The 15,407-nt window shown below is 40.4% G+C and overlaps 1 protein-coding gene and 1 long non-coding RNA gene across 11 annotated transcripts in view; both read right to left on the bottom strand.

Moving 5' to 3' along the window:
* Positions 1-15,407, bottom strand: part of plxnc1 (plexin C1) — a 72,610-nt gene that overhangs the window by 18,175 nt on the left and 39,028 nt on the right. For 7 of the 10 annotated variants that reach the window (XM_049474287.1, XM_049474281.1, XM_049474283.1 and 4 more), the window contains exons 11-21: positions 15,228-15,407; positions 14,181-14,274; positions 13,876-14,055; positions 13,326-13,487; positions 13,135-13,234; positions 11,637-11,738; positions 11,410-11,513; positions 10,691-10,732; positions 9,193-9,317; positions 7,701-7,899; positions 939-1,091 (exon numbers count right to left, since the gene is read on the bottom strand). In XM_049474287.1, coding sequence (XP_049330244.1) covers positions 939-1,091; positions 7,701-7,899; positions 9,193-9,317; positions 10,691-10,732; positions 11,410-11,513; positions 11,637-11,738; positions 13,135-13,234; positions 13,326-13,487; positions 13,876-14,055; positions 14,181-14,274; positions 15,228-15,407 — 1,441 coding nt within the window. The remainder of the gene's footprint in view (positions 1-938; positions 1,092-7,700; positions 7,900-9,192; positions 9,318-10,690; positions 10,733-11,409; positions 11,514-11,636; positions 11,739-13,134; positions 13,235-13,325; positions 13,488-13,875; positions 14,056-14,180; positions 14,275-15,227) is intronic. The other 3 variants (XM_049474284.1, XM_049474282.1, XM_049474280.1) reach the window with 3 other exon arrangements.
* On the bottom strand, positions 1,638-7,387 carry LOC125798971 (uncharacterized). The gene is made up of 2 exons (XR_007437761.1): positions 7,015-7,387; positions 1,638-1,916 (listed from the first exon to the last, which is right to left on the bottom strand). It is a non-coding gene; the product is annotated as an uncharacterized LOC125798971 (long non-coding RNA).

The following is a 15,407-nucleotide window of genomic DNA, read 5'->3' as shown; positions in this document are numbered from 1 at the left end:
TTGTAACAAAAAATAAAATCTATAGATATATCTCCATTTAAAAATGGATTTTTGCGGAAACTTTAAACCCTTTTTTCCACCGCTGCCGCCCTCTGGACCTCGTCCCATCAGGCCCAAGAATCTATAGATATAAATGAACAGCATTTCTTTTTCCTGCCATTTTAGGTCCTCAGTGCTGCTACTCTTCACCACAGAATTAGTTCAAAATTATATTTTAATTTAATTAAATTTAATTTAATTTAATTTAAGTGCAGCCATATATTAAAATCATCAACTAGATAAAATGACATCAAGACAAATTGAATTAAACAGGACAGCAGAGATGTTATATCATGGCCAGTTATTAACACCTATAAATTCTAGACATTTAGAAGGTATCTGACAAGTCATTTGAACATTTAAATGTATGTAAAATAGCTTTAAATTTGAAGTGTAAAATAGGCATTCTTAAATTTATGTTCACAGATCGCTAAGATCATTAGTTATCGGAAAAAGCACCCTTGTTTACTGTGGCATTTTAAATGATTTTAAAAGTTAGAGGAAATCATTTCCTAAAACTCATGACAATGTAGTGTGAGGTTGCCTTCAAGATGCTGATAAATCACTACAAACTGTTTGTGTTTCCTATTTTGATGTCATTTTCTGCTTTGTCAGCGTCTGTTGAGCAATTATTTTATGTGGCGTCTCTCTGCATTTTGTCACAGTGCTTTGTCATACTTTCCAAGTGGTTTGAAACTATTTAAAGGAACTGAACATTTTCATACATTTTTCAGCACAGCCCAGAAGCTCACAAGACCTTGTTTAAAATCAGTATGTTTCCTTCTCTAACAGAACAGACAGAACTAACACATGAAAGATAGACCATCAGTGAAGCATACGTACGTTTTGGCTGCAGCGTGTTTAAGCAGTATATGAGTAAGAGAAGAGATGGCACAAACCAGTGGGCTGAAGTTGAAGTCTTGAGCCTGCCACAGCAGCCAGTCTTCATTTAAAGTATACAGAGCTTTCTCGGTCACCGCATCCACTGGCCCTTTAGAAATCTGCTGGGTCAGAGCAGACACCAGCAAAAACAGAGGCTGCCCAACCGACTCCTATTAGAGGAACACATATAGAACATATAATGATGAACATAAGTGGACTTGTATTTATATATATTTATATAGTAGATAATGTCAAAAATGATCTGCAACCATTTCTATCACAATACAGTACAGTGGAAATGTTTGCACTTTCCTAGTCGAAATATCTATAACCATTGAAAAATAAGTTAGTAAATGATTATGAATTCAAAAGTTTTTGGAAAATCAAAAATGAAAAAATTACTGTAAAGGCCCCTGTAAAGCTTATTACTGGCACATTCTACATTTTGAGGTGAGCTTAGGCTCATTATTCTGCTGCAGAAGTCAGTCACATTTCTTTTTCGTTTTTTTACAGTGAGTTTGATGTTTGCTTCTAGAATTAGCTGGTATTTAACCAAAAACTTTCTTTGCCCTACCAGTAAAATATTACATTTGCCACAGGCTGAAACAAAAGTCCAGAAATGCTACGAAACATATATAAAAAACAGTTACTATTGATTAACTACTAAAAATGTATTAAATTGTCATGGTCAGAACAGAATAGCAGACAAGCGCAGATACTGATAAAAACAAAGTATGTTTATTATAATAATAAACAGATGTAATCAGGGTCGATACAGAAACAGGGGTAATTACCAGTAGACAGAGCAATGCAGACAAAACCATACCATAAACGAGAGACAGTCCAGAGTTCATACACAAGCAATCCAGTATCAGAGATAATCCAAGAGGCGGTGGTGAAAGCACAGTCCAGGTCATACACAAACAATCCAATATCAAAGGCAGAGGCAAAAATCGGCGTCGAGAAACAAAAAGCAAGGTCATACACAAAGTAAACTGAGACAAGAGATAAGTAACGCTTTGTACGAGGATAACCTACAATACGCGGCGATGAAGTCTGTTTGGCGTGCACCTTTATAGTGCCAGTAATCAGTATTCGGGGCTTCCTGGTGGAAGCAGGTGAGGTGTCACGTGATCAGGTGAGTGCGTGATGTCAGCGGGTGGTGCATTCTGGGTAGTGTAGTTGTTAACCTGAGAACCTCCGTTAGAGCTGGGTGTGGAAGGGACAGAGGAGCTAACAGCACCAGACGTGACAGTACCTCCCCCCAAGGGAGTCGGAACGGAGCCGGAACGGGGACGACCACGACGACGTCCACCCGACGGGCAGGGAGTACCGGCGGGAGGACCAGGCGTAGCCTCAGAGGTGACGGGCAGGCGGGGGTTGCGAGACCGGGAACCCCTACGCACCGGAGCCGAAGAAGAGAGTGAGCGCTTGGGACGCCCACGGGGTCTAGGAGCAGGCTTACCAGGGTGACGGGCATGAAATTCGGCCAGTAGAGCAGGATCCAGCACGTCACCGGCGGCAACCCAGCAACGCTCCTCAGGGCCGTAACCCTCCCAGTCTATGAGATACTGGAGCACACCGCCACGCCTGCATGAATCCAACACCTCTCGAACCGCATAGGTAGACGAATCCTCCCCCTCCACTGCCGCGGGCGGCACGTCATCAGGAACACCCTCAGCAAGCGGACCTGGGACAAGAGGCTTGAGCAGAGATACATGGAATGAGTTATGCACTCTGTACTGAGCAGGCAACTCTATCTTATAAGTCACCTCGTTAACCTGAGACAAAACCTTAAATGGGCCAATATACCTAGGCAACAGTTTCCTACAGGCCCCCTCAAACCTCAAGTCCCGGGTCGACAACCACACCCTGTCTCCGGGTTGGTATTGGGGGGTGGTACCACGGTGTCTGTCGAACTGCTCCTTATATTTCCGTAGGACCTCCGAGATTTGCTGATGCGTCTCCTCCCACACCTGCTCACTCCGCTTCATCCAGTCGTCAACAGCGGGGATCTCAGTGGACGACGCTGTCCACGGAGCTAACGGAGGCTGGTAACCCAGAATACACTGAAAAGGAGTGAGACCAGACGTGGAATTAATTAGAGAATTCTGAGCTATTTCAGCCCAAATCAAATACTGAGACCATTCTGAAGCATGCTTGAAACAGTATAATCTTAAAAATTTTCCCAACTCTTGGTTAACTCTCTCACATTGACCATTACTAGTGGGGTGAAACCCAGAAGTGAGACTCACGTGTACACCCAAATGTTCAAAAAACGATTTCCATACCCGAGAGGTAAATTGAGGACCTCTATCTGACAAAATGTCCTCTGGGACCCCATAATGTCTGAAAATGTGTGTGTATATAGCTTGGGCGGTCTGAAGAGCAGTAGGAAGTGCAGGAAAAGGGATAAACTTAACTCCCCTAGAAAATCTGTCTACCACTGTAAGGATAGTAGTGTAACCATCAGATTCTGGTAAATCTGTAACAAAGTCTACAGCAATATGTGACCAAGGTCGTTCAGGAACAGGTAGAGGACATAGTTTACCGGCTGGAAGGGTTTTGGGTGTTTTGCATTGTGCGCAGACTGAACATGAAACTACGAAGGTCTGAACGTCAGCTCGCATGGTTTCCCACCAATACCGAGCTGAGATTAGTTGTAGCGTACGTGTGACACCTGGGTGACCGGAAGTAAGGGCAGCATGTGCCCAGCCAATGAGTTGATCACGAAATTGCTCAGGTACATAAATCTTGTGAGGAGGGCAACCCTCCGGAGATTGTGTGTTAATTTGACTCTGCTGAATAAGGTCATCGAGTTCCCATCTAATAGCTGCTACTTTGACAGTGGGTGGCAGAATGTGTTCGGGTTCGGAAGCGTGGCATGTGTCGTCTGGGGAACTGAAAACACGAGATAAGGCATCAGCCTTAGTATTACGGTTGCCTGGACGAAACGAGATCGAAAAATTGAATCGGGAGAAAAACAGTGACCAACGAGCTTGACGGGGGTTTAGACGTTTAGCAGTACGGAGATACTCTAGGTTCTTGTGATCGGTAAGTACGGTGAATGGATGTGCAGCACCTTCCAGCCAGTGACGCCACTCCTCTAGAGCTAGTTTTACAGCCAGCAGCTCTCTATCCCCTATCCCATAATTACGCTCCGCTGGTGACATTTTCTTTGAGAAAAAGGCTATGGGGTGAAGCTTAGGCGGTGAACCGCTGCGTTGTGAGAGAACTGCTCCGATGCCAGTATTAGAAGCATCGACTTCAACAACAAAGGGCAAATCTGGATTAGGATGTTTAAGAATGGGGGCAGAGACAAAGGCGGCTTTTAACTTTTGGAAAGCTTGGTCAGCTTCAGGGGACCACTTCAGAATTTTGGTGGCATTCTTAGTGAGTGCTGTAAGAGGGGCAGCTATGCTACTGAAGTTACGTATGAAACGTCTGTAAAAATTGGCGAATCCTAAGAAACGTTGAAGATCTTTGATGGACTGGGGAGCAGGCCAGCTAGTTACGGCATCTACTTTAGAGTCATCCATAAGAACTCCCTGGGAGCTGATGACATAGCCGAGAAATGCGACTCTTTGAAGGTGGAACTCGCACTTCTCGGCTTTCGCATAAAGGTTGTTCTCCAAAAGCCTCTGGAGAACAGAGCGCACGTGCTGCACGTGGGAATCTAGGTCTGAGGAATAGATCAAAATGTCGTCAATAAAAAGTGTCACATACTTGCCAATCATATCTCTAAAAACATCATTCATAAACGACTGAAACACTGCGGGGGCGTTAGCGAGACCGTAGCTCATGACTAAATATTCGTAGTGGCCATTGGTGGTGGTAAACGCTGTTTTCCACTCGTCCCCCTCCCTAATGCGAACCAAATTGTACGCACTACGCAAATCAAGCTTGGTAAAGTAAGTAGCCGTACGCAGTTGCTCGAGAGCACAAGGAATTAAGGGCAAAGGGTAAGCAAATTTCTTTGTTATGGCATTCAAACCTCTATAATCAATACAAGGTCTCAGTCCCCCGTCCTTTTTCTTAACAAAGAAAAACCCAGACCCGACAGGGGACTTCGACGGCCGAATGAAACCCTGGGCTAATGCTTCGGTGACATAATCATGCATAGCCTTTTCCTCATCGAGCGTAAGGGGGTAGACTCTAGCTTTGGGTAGGGTGGCACCCTCCACTAGGTCGATGGCACAATCATAAGAGCGATGCGGAGGTAATTTAGTAGCGTTTTCCTTGCTAAACACTTCTAAAAACTCTGAATATTCAGGGGGTACAACAATGGGATCAGAAACTTCAGGACTCTCTACAGAAGTAGACTGAATAACTAAACTATCCAGAGCTAAACAATGTTCATGACAGTGAGCAGACCAAACCGTGATATCCCCATCGCGCCAGGAGACAGTGGGATCGTGAGTCTTCAGCCATGGCATGCCCAGAATAACTGGATGCTCGGTGCAGGGAAGCACAAAAAGTGGTAGTTCCTCAAAATGAAGAGCGCTGGCTTGTAGAGTGATGGGCAGAGTCTGCAGGGTAACCGGCTTGGAGCGGACAGTCTTTCCATCAACAGCATGGATGGCTAATGGACCTAGAAGTTCTCTGGTGGGCACTCCATGCTCCTTAACTAGGTCCTGGCTGATGAAGTTCCCCTCCGACCCGGAATCTACAAGCGCTGGGACAGAGAGCATACCAGTAGGTAACATAATATTTACAGGCAAAGAAAAACATTTAGAGCGAAGGATTGTGTTGTGCTTACGTACCACGTTAGCGCGTGGAGAGCACTCCACGCGCTGTCCCAGGGCTGGAGCTTTCACAGGTCGGGTCAGGAGACCACACTCAGCCTTGAAATGCCCTGCCTCTCCACAATAAAGGCATAGGCGAAGCCGGATTCGTCGCTGCCGCTCCTCTGGAGTTAGCCGGGTTTTCTGGATATCCATGGGCTCTGGGGCAGGCAGCGCAGCTTTCTCTGGAGTGGGAGCGCGGGGCAGAGACACAGAAGTGTGTTGAGTGCGAGGACTGATCTTGGGTCGGCACGAGAGAAGTTGATCCAACCGGATCGACAGTGAAATGAGCTGATCCAGGGTCAGGGAATCATCTCTGCAGGCTAATTCCCTCTGTACATCTGGATTAAGTCCGCATCTAAACACGTTGATCAAAGCAGCGTTATTCCACCCACTACCAGCCGCGAGAGTGCGAAACTCCAGAGCGTAGGAAGCCACCGGCTTCTGACCTTGCTTAAGAGCCAGCAAAAGTTCTCCATTAGACTGTCCATACCGCGAATGATCAAAAACTGAGCGGAAAGTAGCCAAAAAGTCAGTGTAACTAGCCCCAGAAAGGTCTTCCCAAATAGCTGTAGCCCACTCGAGTGCCTTACCAGAAAGCCGTGAGATAATGAAACCGATCTTAGCTTTATCGGTTGTAGGCGGTGAATTACTGAAAAACACGGAGCATTGTAAAAGAAAACCGCTGCATTTTTCCGGATCCCCATCAAACAACTCCGGTTTAGAGACAGAAAATCCAGGCACAGAAGAGTTAGCGTTGGGCATACTGGGGGCAGCTAACGGGCTAGGGCTAGGTTCAGTTACGCCTCTGAGGTGAGCTAGCAGCTCAGCTAGTTGTTGCTGCTGTGTGGTTTGCTGGCGGGCTAGCTCAGAAACAGCTTGGGTCACACCAGCGAGCGTTTGCTGGTGCTGACCGAGTAGCCTCCCCTGGTTGGCTAAACCAGATCTAATAGCCTCAGTATCTGCTATCTGATTTAGTTCGGCCGCGTATTCTGTCATGGTCAGAACAGAATAGCAGACAAGCGCAGATACTGATAAAAACAAAGTATGTTTATTATAATAATAAACAGATGTAATCAGGGTCGATACAGAAACAGGGGTAATTACCAGTAGACAGAGCAATGCAGACAAAACCATACCATAAACGAGAGACAGTCCAGAGTTCATACACAAGCAATCCAGTATCAGAGATAATCCAAGAGGCGGTGGTGAAAGCACAGTCCAGGTCATACACAAACAATCCAATATCAAAGGCAGAGGCAAAAATCGGCGTCGAGAAACAAAAAGCAAGGTCATACACAAAGTAAACTGAGACAAGAGATAAGTAACGCTTTGTACGAGGATAACCTACAATACGCGGCGATGAAGTCTGTTTGGCGTGCACCTTTATAGTGCCAGTAATCAGTATTCGGGGCTTCCTGGTGGAAGCAGGTGAGGTGTCACGTGATCAGGTGAGTGCGTGATGTCAGCGGGTGGTGCATTCTGGGTAGTGTAGTTGTTAACCTGAGAACCTCCGTTAGAGCTGGGTGTGGAAGGGACAGAGGAGCTAACAGCACCAGACGTGACATAAATTTAATTTAATTTAAGTTAAATTTAAGTCGGAAACTGCTACAAAGGTTTAATAACTACTAAAATTGTTCAATAACTGCTAAACTAAATATTTATTCACTAACTGATAAAACCTGTTTAGTAACTGCCACACATTTTTCAATAGCTGAATTATTCGGTAACTACTATAAAGCATTAAAAAATTTGCCATTAATTATTCAGTACCAGCTATGTAACTAACTGGAACTGTTTAAATGAATATGGGTATAGAGCTTAAAGGGCTAACTTTATCAAATGTAGGTCTATGTTTAGGTCAGGTCACCTTCTATCCACTGAAATAAAGTATGTACAGTAACATAAAACTAAAAACAGACCATTTTGACAGAAGAACACTGAGAAAAAAGCAGTAGATAGGATTAGTGCTTTTAGCTGAAAGGACAGACTGACCCTGAGGAAGCCGTAGAGGCAGATGGACATCCAGTTGGTGAGAACTTTTTCCACTATAGACTCTGTACGGCGCAGCAGGAGTTTGGGCTGAGCATTGCTGGGCTGATCCATCAGACTCTGGAGAAGGTCCTCCATCAGCTGGGTCAGATACGGAAGGTCACCATGCAGGGCTACAGTCAGCAGAGATGCCACTACACACCTGAGAATCAGCAGGAGACAAGAGAGATTCTCAAACAGGTCATCACTATCAACAAACCTCCTTAGACTATTAAAACTGCAGCATTTCTAAAATAAGTTGTAAGGTTTTTTTTTTTGTCCAAACAGACAAAAAACACCTAGCCGTTAACTGAGCCCATCCAACAAATAAACATTTGGGAGAAATAAAAAACTCATATTTTTTCTATTTTTTTATTTTTTTTAATGGTTACAAATGAGTGGTCTCAATAGATTAAAACATTTAATCTGATTAATCACAATTTTTATAGCGGATGTTTAAATGTAAGAAATGGAAAATTATAAGTGGTGTCAATTAAAATACTAGTATAGACTACTATGTTTGAGGGGAGATAAAGCCAATGTAGGGCGCTGGAATAAAGAATGCATAATAAATTGGATAGAGAAAACGTTTCTTTACTTTGTAAACATGTCAGTTTGGTTGTAAGGATTTTAGAATTAGAACTTAATTTGCTGAGTATAAAAGGTCATTTTTACACCTGTAGTTGGTTTCTATGGTCCAGATCAGTTGATGAGCTTGTTTACTTTTGGTTTCACACAGGCATAAACCTTAATGCACCAATAACCCACGCGAGCACGTTGTTTCTGATTGGTCAGAACTGTCTGGCGTGTGAGCGAGAGTAAATATAGCAAGAAGATTCTGTTTTCCAGCGCGTATATCTGTGCAGTGTGAAGCTGCTTTAACACAGAATGCTAAAAATTTGTCACTGTGCTTTTAAACACAGTGTTTTTCAAAGAGACGTACAGTGCAGATGTAGTAATCGAAGTCGCTCGGCTGGGAGCAGTGAATGCAGCACATTACTGTGTGTGTAAACAACATGGAGCAGCAGAGACAGTGTTTGTTTATAGCAGTCTATTTTCTGGCTAATACATTAGATTAAACTGTGCCTTATCAGCAGTTTAGCTCAATTAAAATAGTATATTTGATAGCTGGTTAGAATCAAGACCGGATTATTAATGCTTTAATGTTGACTGCCCTATTTAAAAATAGATTATTTAGACCTATATTTCAACATTTCTAAAGGCGTTTAAAATCAAATAACTTACATCGTTAAAGAAAATAACTGATTTCTCCCAAAACGAGGAAATGTTTCATAAATGTTGATTCATTGGACTCATCTATCCCTCATGCGATAATGATGCATGTTTGAGTATGAAAATCGCCAAACTGTTCTGTGCTAAAAACTACTGCCCTAAATTAACCTGAAATAAGTGAAATATTTGATTGTCGTTTCTTGAAAAACTATATAAGACTCACTTGTCCTTTATGCTGAAATTTTTCTGTTCCTCCAGAGCGTGGACAAAACAGGTGAGAAACGTCTGATCTCGGATCAGTGCAGAGAAAACCTGGCATTTCTCGTCCACTTCTATTTTCACAGCCACCTGATAAGATCAGCAGCACAGAGACCACAACATGAGTTTATACCTTCTCACATTCAGTGCTACGCACAACTATTAAATATGAAAGAGGTATTAAAAAAAATGTGTTAGAAATAAAATACATCTGTAAAATTCTACACCCCTAAAATAAGTTCCCTGGACATGTTTAGGATATGTAGAAAAAGAGTGTAATTTCTGCATAGTAAGTTTAAATTGAAAAGAAAAAGCAAGCTTTCATAGAATGTAAGAATGTGCACTTTAACCACATGTGAATTATTAGCATTTACATTCAAATTATGTACAGGTGTATAACTGTGTACTATAAACACACATTCCTCAAAACTGTGAGTAGTTTTTTTATTCTGCTACTCTTTTTGAAAAGATCCTTTTACTAAAGTCATTACTCAATCAAAAAAAATACACACTTTTTCTAGACTGTAAATGTATGAAAATGTATAAGTTGATTAAGGGAAAACTTTATAAAAAGTCTGACAAACAATACAGTTTAAATTTAATTTTAAGTAAGTTTGGTTGGTGGTTGCACAAGGTAGTAAAATGTGCAGTGTACAGACTGTTTTGCCTACCTTAGATTGTTAGGACAATAATGACATTTTTAAAAAAAACTCCTAAAGTTTGACCAACAAGTACCCCTTTTGCAATAGACCAATAGATGTGATATGTTTATTATTTTGTATAATGTTTCATAGTAATTTCTCATCATTTCGGTTTTTGGCTAATTTGTATCAAGAATGCCAAGAATGTTGTTGTTTGACAGATTTAGTAAAAAAAAAAATATATATATATATATATATATATATATATATGAATGTTGATGGAGAAAATAAATGATACAATTATTCTGACTACAGTGGGAATTCGCACATTTCTTCAAAACTACTTTTCAGCTTCATTTAAATTCTTTACATTAAACCCAAACACAACATTCTGCTTAAATTGTAGCAGCCAAATATTTGCAGCTTGTAGTGGTTTAAGTTCTGCTATATTCCTTTAATGAATATATTTATGATTTTTACTATATACGATTTTTCAAACAATTCTAAGAATATCTTTAAAATTATTAAATGTAGTTACATACTTAATTAAACATCAAAATAAAACATATCATACATCTCTATTAGACACCTCTCTATGGTGTATATATATATGCAGTCCAAAGGTCCAAAGGTTTACAATTTTGTCCACACCTGGTATTTTTTATATTAGTGTTCAACCCCATATTTCTGAAAATATGACATGAGGTCAGAAACATCCTGGGACTAATTTCTAGAAGTGCTGAATAATAATAAATAATATTTATTAGCAGCATTCCTTTAGCCTCCTTTTAATATGGCAGTGTAACAATTTAAGGATCTCACCTGGCTGATGTCTTTGATCATCATATTTGCCAAAGGTCCACCCTAAAGGCAAAGCAGAATAGAACTGAATCATTCACAAAATCACAGGAGTGAGGAATGCACAATCATCACACTATAAGGCGCACTTGAAATCCTTTAATTTTCCAGAAACTGACAGTGTGCTTTATAATCCAATGCGACTTATGTATGAATTTTATCAGTCAGGTTGTAAGGAGCAGTAAAGCCACTACACTGAAGTGCAGCGTTATACAGAAGTCTCAGTGAGGTTTCTTCAGCACCGAGGCTGGAGCAGTTTTAGCATTAACCGCTAACCGCAGGGCTAGCTCTTTCTCTGCTCAGGGGTGAGTATATTGTATATTATTCTGCGTGTTTACTGTGTTCAAAGGCTACGTGGGATGGACCACTTGCTGATAGCACCCTGGCTTACTGGAACACTCAGGGTTCCACAGTGTAGTGCTATTAGGTGGCGTTTACTATCGCTAAGCGCTGCTAACCACAGCTAGCGCTGTTAACCACAGCTAGCGCTGCGGCTAACTGCGCTGTTGAAAATACTGGAAGTCTAAGCTTAATGTAAATAAGCAAAAGCATTTGGTCAGTTTGCCTATAAAGACTTCCAAATCAGCCACAAAAATACAATGCCAGTGCAGTGCTAACAGAAAACATACACTAGCTCATTTACACCCACTTTAAAACCAACAAAAACATGGGTGTTTACAAACCTCAGGGAAGAAGATTTTTAAAGCAAAATGTTTGTAGTCCAGAAAAGGAATGGCTCCAACATTTTGAATTAAGTCTGAATGTTCCGTTTGTAAATCCACAAATCCTGCATACAAGAGCAAAGCAAACATTAGGACAACTCTGAGAATTAAGTGAGTTTACAACCCTTGTGCTCATTTTCCATAATGACTGTATGATAAAAAGGGCAAGTGTTTTCTCTTTGACTGACCTTGTCTGATCTCGCTTCTAATCTCACACTCAAGTTCTTCCAGGCGCTCATTCATTCGCTCACTCATTTTTCGTTGGCTCTTGCGATGGATCAGCACACCAACTACACAAAGGTACACACACACAGACAGTAACACACACAGTACATGCCCAATTTTTGTGTTTTTTGGTATCATGAGGCGCAAAAAACATGCCATGCTGTGCTTGAAATGCACAAAAGTCATGTACAAATTCTCCTATATAATCATGATGTGTTTTAGGTGTAAAGTGAAATAAACCATTCAGTGTGACACTTTCCATTCCCTTTAAGATTCAGATGTGCTTTGACCTTGGTGCATTCGTATCTTACCAGTACGACACTTTGTGCGTCTCAGCAAAGGATACTGACCTCTGCGTTCACACTGCAAAGGTACACCAGCAGCTCATTTAATGAAACAGCAATGTTAATTTATTCTTTATTCTGTTTATTGTTGAGTTAAAAGTCAGGTTTGTGCTCTGCAGCCTTCGTGTGTGTATGTTTAGCAAGCAGGAGTGTACGCACACTGGGGCCGTGCAGCACGCATGGTGCACCCACACTGTAAACCCAGAAGTTGTTTAAACTCAAATAAATTAAGTCTGTTTTACATAAAATTTGAGATTTCTAAACAATACTCAACTATTTTGAGTTAGTTGAACATTCGTAGGCACTTATACACTTAAACTGAGATCTTGAGTTACTTATAATAACTGAGTTTAGTCTGTTGCCATTAACAGCTTCTTTTCCATTGGCTTCTGTCACAATCTATTTGCATACTGGGTGTGTCCAACAGTTTCTGACACTCACCATCAGTGTGTCGTGATTCACCCGGGGCTACCTTAGGCAAACTTGTAGATCACATATTATGATTAAATACTTGGTCTTTGTGTTGTAGGTTGTAGAACAAGCATAATGTACTGAGCTGCAGTAACTCTGTGTTCTCGCTGTGCTCTCAGTACTTTTAATTGTTTACTATTTTCTTTCTTTATCTACTTTTCTAAGAGTATTTAAAAAAATAGTTGAATGAAACCAGAAAGAATATTTTATTTTTAAATATACATGTATATGTATTTGTTGAGTTCATTGTACTTATTATAAATTATATTACATTAACTTAAAATTTATTAAGTAATCGGTTACATCAAAAGTTTAAATGTATCAGGTTTTACCATGTATAAGAATAGACTCTGGCCTAGGTTCGTGTCAGTCAGTAGAGCACCTGTGTTTTCCGCCGTCAAAATAGCAACACGACAGAAATTTACCTAAACACTTCGCTTCCAGACCACCACGCCCATCAGTGTAGATTTATTCCTAAACTCTGATGGTATTTTAACAGCTCAGGCACAAGGCGTGAAAATAGACTATTGACTGGGTGTAAGGTATCTCTACACCTTGCATAGGGTGTACGGTAGGGCCCAGTATGTCAAATAAGAAACTAGTCATCTTAGTTAATCCAACACACTTAAAACAACTTAATACTCACCAAGGGATCCAATAAGAATCAAAATGATTAACGCAACAAGTATATAGATATATACTGGGGTATTCTTCACTAGATCTGCTTTAAAGTCTCCAACTTCAACCTGAATAAAGAGAAAAATCAGCAAAACTACATTCTATTTTATATGCAACACATTACATCTGACATTCGATAATGTAGTGAATCAGTTATACCTTAAGTAAATCCACACTGGTAACATCTTTATTCCCTCCAAAAATCTTACAGATGACTGCAGTGGATTTAATCTCTTGTATGTGACACACATGAGGATTGCCTTTAAACCATCCCTGAACATTTATATCTTCAGTACTAATATTCAGCTTGTCTTCAGTTTTCTTGAGTGGGAGAAGTGACGCATGAAACAAAGAAAGTAACATGTCAAAAAGAGAAATAAAGACAGTTACAATTAACTTGCTATTGCAGGAGTACATTAGACAACAGACACCCCATATCCAATCATAATATAACAGCCAGCAAAACAAGCTGTGTAATACAGGATCAAGCCAAAGCACCTAGTCCACCTCAGCTTTACCAGAGTCGTTTATTATGATTAGCTACTTCTCAAAACTTTATACATGTAACAGCAGAGAAACTATCTTGCACTGAAGCTCAATCTCCATAAGTCAGCTAAATAAATTCATTACTGATACACAATTAAAAACACAGATGCTCTTAACATTCACAATGCAGGTACAATCGTTTACCCTATAAATATTGCTTTACCTGTATGGTGACCAGCAGATCTTTCTCTACATTCGAGTAGGAGAAAGTGGTGAATTCTGGATCAGGGTGGTAAATAAGTTTATCCGTACAGGATACGTTTAAATTGCCCACTCTGAGAGACACACTGAAAGGCACATTCTCCTTGTATTTGCTCAGACTGTAAGTATGGAACCAAAACGTCTGGAAAATGTAAAAGATAAAGCGCATTTTAATGGTCTGTATGGTTAATGATTCACATCCAGAAAGCTTGCTATTTACATTTGAATGCAGTTATTGCAACATTAGAGATGAACACCTTTTCATACCTTGTTTGAGATGAGGGTAATCGCATCAGATGCAACATGAACTGTTTCCACATACGCCAAATTTTCCCCAATCACTTGGATCTTTCTTCGGCCACTAAACAAGAAATGTTAAACAATTCATCAAATCTGGAAAAGGACTGTAGTATAGGCTGACTGATGGAAATATTTTGTAACCAATATAATCAATATAATCCTATTTCCAAGGGATAAATAATATTATTTATAAAATACTTTTATTATTTATATTCATTGCAATTCTATATTTCATTATGTTTAGTTGCAAACATAATGAAATATAGTCTATATTTAGTCTATATTTTATATTTCATTATGTTTAGTTAAATATTTCTTCACAGACAGAAATATGTTATCAGCAGAAATCTGAAATGCTCAATTCAGAGGAGAGCTGCACTGTTAGAAAATAAACATATTGCATGCAGAATCTCTAAACCCAACCTAGTGTTCTCTCCTATTTCCTCCTGAATAATCACAAGATGATAACATGTTCTAAACAAGTTAGCAGTGTACAACCAATGTATAACCATTGGAAAACTTAATTTCTATTTAATACTGTCAGATTTTCACACATGTTAAATGAACTTTTTTTGCCACATGCATTTTCACTTAAAACTCAAATGATTCTTCGGTTAGTCAGACTGAAATCAGAGTAGAAAATTTATACAAATCTACATGTTGCATGGAAATTATTACTGGTGTTCCAGTTAAAGTGGGAGGTGTTTTGGTTGTGATGGAATAAGTTTAAATTGTAATGCATGGAATTTCAATTATACTGGTTGCTGTATGAACCTTGTGTTTATGTTTTTAGAACATGTGGCTCAAATGCATCTCAGACCACCTCCCAAAGTGTTTTGAGAGGCCAGGTTAAAATGTGTCCTGTTCTCATTCACACTTGCATTCTTATGCGGCTTGGCCTTTTTCAGATATAATCCTGATACTCAAGATAAGGAAAGTGATCAGGAGCAAACCGAGTCAGATTCGACTAAGAAGCAGATTTTACCCACATGAGTGTCTTTTTTCATACTGTACCTGGCCCAGCTGACTGTAGGCTGCAGTCTAGTACAAGTGGCTGCAGAGCCGTAGGTGATGGTGGCGCTGCTGTGACACTGACCGTCTGCTGTCACCACACACACCGTCGCATTTCCTTTATTACCTTTTGGAATATTAAACTTTAGAAGAGTATCACTGGAGCCGTTCAGCACTTTAGTC

Source organism: Astyanax mexicanus, chromosome 2 (assembly GCF_023375975.1).
Source record: "Astyanax mexicanus isolate ESR-SI-001 chromosome 2, AstMex3_surface, whole genome shotgun sequence".
NCBI classification, from domain to species: Eukaryota; Metazoa; Chordata; class Actinopteri; order Characiformes; family Acestrorhamphidae; genus Astyanax; species Astyanax mexicanus.
The sequence above is the reverse complement of the archived record's forward strand: the minus strand, read 5'-3'. Positions and strand labels throughout refer to the sequence as shown.